The sequence below is a fragment of the Salvelinus fontinalis genome, chromosome 20 (genome assembly GCF_029448725.1).
Source record: "Salvelinus fontinalis isolate EN_2023a chromosome 20, ASM2944872v1, whole genome shotgun sequence".
Lineage (NCBI taxonomy): Eukaryota > Metazoa > Chordata > Actinopteri > Salmoniformes > Salmonidae > Salvelinus > Salvelinus fontinalis.
In genome coordinates this window covers 29,919,742-29,929,099 of record NC_074684.1, presented here as the reverse complement: position 1 = coordinate 29,929,099, position 9,358 = coordinate 29,919,742, and the positions used below count along the sequence as shown (strand labels likewise).

General features: G+C 43.9%; 1 protein-coding gene across 2 annotated transcripts; it reads left to right on the top strand.

Moving 5' to 3' along the window:
- Positions 1-1,884: 1,884 nt before the first annotated feature.
- Positions 1,885-8,424, top strand: LOC129817684 (potassium voltage-gated channel subfamily S member 3-like). Of its 2 annotated transcripts, XM_055873158.1 has the most exons (3): positions 1,885-2,086; positions 5,857-5,995; positions 6,127-8,424. In XM_055873158.1, exon 3 carries the CDS (start codon positions 6,245-6,247, stop codon positions 7,760-7,762), a length of 1,518 nt encoding a protein of 505 aa, XP_055729133.1. In that variant the 5' UTR covers positions 1,885-2,086; positions 5,857-5,995; positions 6,127-6,244; the 3' UTR covers positions 7,763-8,424. The 2 variants fall into 2 exon arrangements, with proteins under 2 accessions (XP_055729133.1, XP_055729132.1); XM_055873157.1 differs by lacking the exon at positions 5,857-5,995.
- Positions 8,425-9,358: the final 934 nt, after the last annotated feature.

Sequence of the window (9,358 nt, the reverse complement as noted above, 5' to 3'; positions counted from 1 at the left end):
GAAAGCAGCTCTACATGCTTCTCCAATGTGATCACATGCCAGCATAGAAAAGTGTTCAGCGATAGCTAATGCCATGGTGGCCTCAGCCTTCTTTGCAGAGTAAATTTTTAACCATAAATGGCAGCTTGTTTTGGCTGGAACTGTTAAGGCTTTGCCGAAAGTGTTTGAGTTGTCATGTGTTTTTTTACATCACTAAGTTTGGCGTAGAAATCAACCTTACAATACAGGCAGTATGCCCATGTATCATCTCCAATAAACAGCTTCAACCAGCCTTTGAATTCAGGGTTTGATTCCCACTCCTTTCTGTATGTGTACAGTTTAAACTGAGACATAAGCTAAACATCTAGCTGGCTAGCTCATGTCACAGAGACACACACAGTGGACAAGGTGAGTGACTGAGGTTGTGTGTCAAATGCAGTGATTTATTTTAGACAAACACTTTACATCCAGCCCTGAATGCAAGTCAGGGCGGGATCAGCCAGCGGCGGCTATCCGCATGCACGATTCATTTGCAGTCTGGATGCGGAGGGGTGAACATCTCCTGCTCTGACAGCAGCTGGGAGGGACTGCTGTGAGGACTGGGCCGCCTGTGAGTGCTTTTGGACGGGGCCCTTGAAGAGTTAGAATGATACATGCTTTCAGAGTCTCCAATAACACCGCTAAATTTGTCGCTAGTCAATTTTTTGGAAAATGTGTCGCTAGAGGGGTCTGAATACTCACTAAATACAGCAACAAAGTCGCTAAGTTGGCAACACTGACAGAGTATTCGCTCATGTGGTTTCCTTGCAGCCTTAGCTGTTCGAGCTGAAGGTCTTAACCTAAAATCATTGGAGAAAAAAAAGTTTGATTATGCAATTTAAAACATGAACCCCATGACACATTACAGATAGCAATTGCAGACAATAAATGGCAAATTGCCCATTTGAAGCTCAAGCAAAAACTGCAGTTTAGCGTTACCATGTTCCGGGAAAAGCAGCTTAGAACAGAAGCAAACATGACATTGCCCATCAGGTCCATTTTCACGCTCATTCCACACAGAGTATCCAGGCTGGGCATCAGGTTTATGACTTTCAGGTCATCTGGACAGGTTGGAGAGGGTGTAATCATAAGTTTTCAAATAATGTACAATTACAATGCATGAATTATGAAAGATTCAAGAGTCAAACTGACCGACAATAACATCAACCCTCCTGTAAAGGGGATCCACAATCAAACAAATAATGTTCCCCAGGCATTCAGGGTTGAGGTCATCTGGAAATGGGAAAGGGGAGTCAATGTTGTCAAACATTTAGTGCCTGAATATATATGGTAATCTTACTTGTAGAAGGTGTCTGTGCTTGTATGCTCCCAGCTACCATCAATAGGCAAAACCACCTGTAAGGCATTTGAAAAATGATTAAAACAAGAATGAAGACAAGTCAAATGTTTAAGTCACATAGGACTATTCTATGCCCGCTACTAACCCAGATCCAAGAAAATGACCCATTGTAGAACAGCCGTTTCGTTTGTATCAAAACCATGCTACAGCCGTGACCTATATTTGACCAAAGGTATATCCTATAGTTCCTTCACCTCACACTTATACTTATATTGCAGCACAACAGGTGACACTCATAATTGCTTATCTGCTCATCAATGGTGGGCCAGACAATCACCATGCGGGTTTTAAAGGTGAAAACGGAAAATTCAACGATGCAGGTCAAATATTTACAGATTTTTTTTACTGAACTAAAAAACGAGACATTAAAAATACATTTGCCACACTTAATGATAAGGCTAAAATCTCCACCAAATCCGATGCACCTCCCCTCTCGGAGATTGAAGGAAACCATTGCTTGGCTTTGGACCACAAAATCCTCGCGCCGTTTTTATTGGTGCGTCCTTGTCGGAGTAGCGGACTGAGTGATTCAGCCTGCTACACTCCCGGTCCGATCATTATTGCGGGCGCGCTCCGAGCACCAACAACGTTTCGGTTTAGGGATAATTCCTTATGAAGCATGGGACTACTATTTATTTGGAGATGAGAATAATCGGATAATCAGTACTCGGAAAGTTATTTTAATGGAAAGAAAGGTCACAGGAACAGGTATGCTTTATGTATTATTATCATGTTGAACTTATCGGGGAGCCCATGTCGATTTGTTTAAACATGCTTGCCTAATATAGAATATAATATAATTGATTGCCTACATTGTTGTGTCTAATTTGTATTTGAGACTGTATATAGGCAAATGTAAAAGAGAAAAACAAGTATATCCTAAATAAAACAATTGTAGCCTATCAGGTTTAATTTGACATAAAAGTTACAGCGCCATTCAAGACTAACCAAAATAAAATTAATGCACTGGTGTTGTTAAAGGTGGTCTCGTTCTTTAGCGGTCCCGTGTCGGATGAAGGGGTCCATAATAACACTTGTCGAAATAGTTTGTTGTCCGCAAAAATTAAGATATATTTTTTAAATAATTGCTCGATGTAAAGTCCCATTTCATCCTTTTGTCAAATCCTATTTCTCTGGTGCTGAGGGCCTGTAATTCGATTCCCTTGGTGATAATCTAGTACTTTAGCCTGCTTGAGGAAGTGATATGCATTGAACGGTGATTCAGTACTATCAACACACCACACACCCACTCTATTCTTATATTCTTCCCATTGATGCTAGCCATTGCATGTTGATATAAACATTGGTGGGCTCAGGGCAGAAACTTTTCATGGTGTAATATATTATTGGTTTTAAAAGCAGTCAAATTTGTCCTAGGAATGCTATTCAAGCAACCTGGTCTCGGAGCATTTCGTATTATTCAGTACATCAATCCGAAACACACCATTTAGTATGATATATTACGTCACGTATGGTATGTATTCATTTGTGGCTGTCCATCACTCATTTCGTATATGTTAAATTACAATTCATATTATATGTTATGAATTAGCAAAACGTACAATATGTTACGAATTCTAGCTCGGTGGCTAACGTTAGCTAGGCAGGGGTAAGGGTTAAATTTAGGAGTTAGGTTAAAGGGATTAAGGTTAGGAAAAGGGGTTAGCTAACATGTTAAGTAGTTAAAATGTAGTAAGTAGTTTAAAAGTTTGAAATTACCTAATTAACAGCTAAAGTTGTCCGTGATGAGATTCAAACTTGCAACCTTTGGGTTACTAGATGTTCCTGTTATATGTCTACCCATCCACCCTGACCAACCACTTCACTTTCATTTTTACCTTAAGTAACCTTCTGTCTTATGTAACCAAACCAAACGTAACATATCATACTATTTCAGTGTCCTGGATTTACATTTACTATGTCTAGTCTATGACACCAGGCTGATTCAAGAGGACAGATACGTTTATACAGCAATTGACTCATTCTATATGAATTCAGTCACTTTCTGATTGTACCCTTTTTGATTTGAACAAATCCTTCCAAACATGTTTGCCCATGGGAGAAGTGATCATAAATTAACTTTTTGGACTTGAATACCAAAACAAGATGAGGTGCTCAAAGTTCTTGCATACCAGACACTACCATGAGACATCCATGTTTTCATTACTGAAAATTATAAACGGTTTAGTTTGATATCATTTGAAAGCTTACCAACGGGGTTATCAAACTATTTTATAATTTACTGAAAAAGTTTTGTAATACAGAATTATGCAAAAAAAAAAGTGTGAACTCAGATTTTTCAAATTTTCACATACGCTATATATACAAAAGCATTTGGACACCCCTTCAAAATAGTGGATTCGGCTATTTCAGTCACACCCATTGCTGACGGGTGTATTACATTGAGCACACAGCCATGCAATCTCCATTTGTAAACATTAGCAGTAGAATGGCCTTACTGAAGAGCTCAGTGACTTTCAGAGTGGCACTGTCATAGGATGCCACCTGTCCAACAAATCAGTTCGTCAGATTTCTGCCCTGCTAGAGCTGCCACGGTCAAACTGTAAGTGCTATTATTGTGAAGTGGAAACGTCTAGGAGCAACAACAGCTCAGCCGTGAAGTGGTAGGACACACAAGCTCACAGAATGGGACCGGCGAGTGCTGAAGCACGTAGCGCGTAAAAATAGTCTTGGTTGCAACACTCACTACCGAGTTCCAAACTGCCTCTGGAAGCAACGTCAACACAAGAACAGTTCGTCGGGAAATGAATGAAACTGGCTTCCATGGCCGAGCAGCCACACACAAGCCTAAGATCACCATTCGCAATGTCAAGCGTCGGCTGGAGTGGTGTAAAGCTCACCGCCATTGGACTCTGGAGCAGTGGAAACGCTCACCATCTGGCAGTCCAACAGACAAATCTGGGTTTTGGCGGATGCCAGGAGAAAGCTACCTACCCCAATGCATATTGACAACTGTAAAGTTTGGAGGAGGAGGAATAATGGTCTGGGGCTGTTTTTCATGGTTCGGGCTAGGCGCTTTAGTTCCAGTGAATGGAAATATTTGATTTGATTGAATATTAAAACATACAATCTACCTGCTGTGAAACCCCTCAACATTTTACATTACATTCAGTCATCTAGCAGACACTCCCATCCAGAGCGACCCACAGGAGCAACCAGGGTCAAGCGCCCCATCCAGGGGCACATCAAACAGATATCCCACCAAGTCAAATCGGGGAGCCAGAACAGCAACCTATTGGCCACCGGCCCAAGCTCCCAACAGCCAGGCCACCAACCATCCAAGATTCCCCAACAGTTCCCGAGAGCTTCCCCTCAACCCTCTGAGACCCTTTAGTGCCAACTGTAAAGTTTGGTGGAGGAGGAATAATGGTCTGGGGCTGTTTTTCATTGTTCGAGCTAGGCCCCTTCCTATCGCTTCAGCATACAATGACATTCTAGACGATTCTGTGCTTCCAACTTTGTGGCAACAGTTTGGAGAAGGCCCTTTCCTGTTTCAGCATGACAATGCCCCCGTGCACAAAGCAAGGTCCACACATAAGTGGTTTGTCGAGATCGTTGTGGAAGATCTTGACTGGCCTGCACAAAGCCCAGACCTCAACTCCATGGAACACCTTTGGGATTAATTTGAACGTCGACTCCGAACCAGACCTAATCGCCCAAGATCAGTGCCCAACCTCACTAATGCTCTTGTGGCTGAATGGAAGCAAGTCCCCACAGCAATCTTCCAACATCTAGTGGAAAGCCTTCCCAGAAGAGTGGAGGCTGTTGTAGCAGCAAAGGGGAAACCAACTCCATATTAATGCCCATGATTTTGGAGTGAGATGTTCAACGAGCAGGTGTCAACACACTTTTGGTCTTGTACTGTATCTTAGACCCTATTTTACATAATCTGAGGTGTTTGTGTTGTGCATTTCATGGCTGAGACAGCATACTCTTGAATACACGGTGGGTGTCATTTCAATCAGAGAAACAGAATTCCTAGAATGGACTTATCCCTTCAGACCAATGCAATTTAGATGGTACACCATTGAAATTTAATTGAAATTTGAACTTCCAATTACTACCAGAAAGATATCCACTGGCTGTCAAATGTCAACTTGAATGGGAATGTTTCAAAATTGACAGTTTCATTGAAGAACATGGATATTCCCACTCAAGTCAAAATTATCTGATGTGTGGACCTACAACCATCTTTGTGGTACCATTTTAAAGTAGAAATGTACATTTTATTGACACTGTAGTACATTTATCAGCCAAAACATGACACCTATTCAAGAACACGCTGTCTCAGCCGATGGTGGGTACAAACACCTCTGACGCTTTTTGATAATTCATGTTAAAGGTTAAAGACATTATATATATATTTCTTTTTTTAATTCAAGAAAGGATCTAATTGTTCTGCAACCCTGTTTGTAGGCTTTCAAATTATATCAAACTCATCTGTTTATCATTTTCAGTGATGAAGACATGGATGTCTAATGGTAGGGTGCAGTGCGAAAAATGAGTGGAATATGAGCACCTTTATCACCTAACGGTTATGGCATTCAGGCTCTAAGTCACTTTCCGACCACTTCTACCATGGGGAAAACATGTATGGTAGGTTTTGTTCAAATCAAAAGGGGTGCAGTCAGAAAGTCATTGATATCACATGGAACAACCATATTCCTTAAACTTAAAATGGGTGGTAGAATGACTATTGATAATTGGAATGTTTCTCCTCCTCATAGATGGACTCTTGAGCCTTAACCTCACCGCTAGCCACCGGAGGCTGATCATCCCAAACTACATTTCCCACCAGCACTTCCCCCTCCTTGCCCATGTGGCCTATGGCTCATCATCACCAACATGGGATATGGGCAAGTCCTCCACCGATGCGGAAATGAGGAAGACCAGGTATATCTCAACGTGGGAGGTGTCCGGCACGAGGTGGCAGAGGAGACGCTGCTCCGCTTCCCCCACACACGCCTGGGCCGCCTGCTGCACTGCCGGAGCGAGGACGCCATCCTGGAGCTATGCGACGACTACAGTGCCACTGAGCGCGAGTACTACTTTGACCGCAATCCCCACATCTTCATCAGCGTGATCAACTTCTACCGCACAGGCCGCATCCACATCATGGAGGAGGTATGCGTCTTCTCCTTCAGCCAAGAGATTGAGTACTGGGGCATCCAGGAGCTCCACTTAGGGGATTGCTGCAGCAACTGGTTCCAGGAGCGCAAGGAGTACATTGAGGACCGCGACTGGGACGTCCAAAGCGACGACGTGCAGCCGCCCAGCTTGGACTCGTCCTTCGAAGAGCTCTCAGCCATGGACAAGGACCTGGAGAAGTTCAAGGGGGCGTGGTGCGCCGAGGTGCGGAGCTACGTGTGGATTAGGCTAGAGGACCCCGGTCATTCGCTCTCATCCAAGATCATCGCTGTGGCCTCGCTGAGCGTGGTGCTCACCTCCATCGTGGCCATGTGCGTCCATAGCATGCCCGAGTTTCAGATCTTGGACGAGAACGAGAGACACATCGAGGACCCCGTACTGGCCATCCTGGAGGTGGTCTGCATCGTCTGCTTCTCGGCCGAGTTCATCATCCGGTTGATCGTAGCCCCCTCCCCAAGGAAGTTCCTCAGCAACACCCTGAACATCATCGATGTGGCCTCCATCCTGCCCTTCTACATCACGCTGGCCTTTGAGACGGTGGATGATGAGAACAGCGAGGAGAACGAGAACCTGGAGAACGTGGGCAAGGTGGTGCAGGTCCTCCGGCTGATGCGCGTCTTCAGGATCCTGAAATTGGCCCGCCACTCGGTGGGTCTGCGTGCGCTCGGCGCTACTGTCCGCCATAGCTACCACGAGGTGGGCCTGTTGCTCCTCTTCCTATCTGTGGGCATCTCCATCTTCTCCGTGCTCATCTACTCAGCAGAGAAAGAGGAGGAGGACACTGAGCTGGGCACCATACCCATGGGCTGGTGGTGGGCCACCATCACCATGACCACCGTGGGCTATGGTGACACCTGCCCAGTGACGTTGCTGGGGAAGCTGGTGGCCACCCTGTGCATCCTCTGCGGCTTGCTTGTGGTTGCCTTGCCTATCACCATAATCTTTAACAAGTTTTCCAAGTACTACCAGAGGAACAAAGCCATTGAGGAGGGCCTGTGTCTGAGTCAAAAGGCGTCCGAGAGACACGACCTGGAGCTCCCTTACCATAACATCAGAGACCTCTACGCCCAGAGTCTGGGCGTGTACCCCTTCATGGGCGGCCTCGCCTTCAAGAACAGTGAGAGTAGCGGTGGGGATGATACGGACGCCTCCAGCCTACAGGACATAGAGGAGGTGTGTGACACAGACACTCTGGACAATGGGGCAGTGAAATGAAGCTTGAGGCTTTAGAAAGCTCAATACACCGCAAAGGAGCCCTTTATGGTTCTCAGGGTCAAGCTCTCCATCGTTAACTCTTAATATGTCTTCCTTTCTTGGCTGACTAGACTTTCACAACACTGTGGCCATGGCCACATGGGATTTTTTCTATTCTGATAAATATATCCCTGAACTGAGAGAGCACAGATGACTGACTTGGATCCCCCTTATAAAGGTTTGAATGTAATTCATCTATTAGGCCAGATATTGCAACGTTGCATGCGTATGTTTAAGGAATTTGCATTATATCGAACAGATTTATCCGCTCAAAAGTTCCGTAAAGGTTTGCATATGCAAAGAAAAACTAAATTGATTAGAGAAAAAAGAAGAGTGACTTCAAATTCTGGGTTCGATTGATGTTTCAACCTCTGCATGAATAAAAACACATAAGACAAGTCATCAATAATGGGTAGTGGGATCATTACTTTGAGACCACAGTTACTGTAGATAAAGAGACAGAAATGACCTCTCTCCAAAACCTCTCATGCAATAAGCACTGATGTACAGGTCATTTGATTAGAAAGTCATTGAGGCATTGTCTTAGAAATATATGTTGGCATGCTAGCTCCCTGGGTTAGGCCGTATGGACGTACTAATCAAATAAAGTCAGACCTGCGAAAGCTGATGAATTATGTCTCTTTATTTTGACATCGATCGGAGCCTTTGCTTCATGCGTTTTAATTCATTGATGGACTAGGAATGTACACGAATTAGTTGCGAAATACGTATTCCCTTTAAATTAGTGGTTACACTTAGCGGTACAGTAAATCAAACAATTTCGAACAAATCAACTTTGGGGTTACATCAGCATAAAAGTCATAACACGGGTCGTAAAATCCTGTAAAAAAACAATACCCGTTCAACTCCTAGGCAATACATTGGTGTTCTTGACTCCTTATACGTTTCTCTGGCTCCTTCTCACTGATTTCCTGTCATGTGTCATCTTCTCTGGATGGATGAGCTGCTGTCCCAGTAGAACAGAAATGTGGGAAATGAGCCCAAACCACTGTAGGTTTGGGCACATTTACGTAGTAGCCATTGTGGTGTTCTCCCGGCCATAAGAACAATGGTATGGTGCAATGAACAAGTTAACTGGATTCCAGAAACAAAGGATTCTGTCAAGATGTTAAGAAGCTCCTCTCCCTCAGTAGACATAGCTTTGCTGAAAATAATAATTAGGTTACATGTATTTATGTAATTAGCATGTTTTAGCTAAAGTCAATTTCAGACTTTTTAAAGTATGTGGACACCTGCTTGTCGAACATCTCATTCCAAAATCATGGGCATTAATATGGAGTTGGTCCCCCCTTTGCTGCTATAACAGCCTTCACTCTTCTGGGAAGGCTTTCCACTACATGTTGGAACATTGCTGCAGGGACTTGCTTCCATTTAGCCACAAGAGCATTAGTGAGGTCGGGCACTGATGTTGGGCGATTAGGCCTGGCTCGCAGTCGCTGTTCGATTGTTATTATAATTTTTTTATTTCACCTTTATTTAACAAGGTAGGCCAGTTGAGAACAAGTTCTCATTTACAACTGCGACCTGGCCAAGATA

Bases quoted from the DNA above. Each gene is read 5' to 3' on its own strand.
- LOC129817684 (XM_055873157.1), top strand. From the start codon at position 6,245: ATGGGATATGGGCAAGTCCTCCACCGATGCGGAAATGAGGAAGACCAG.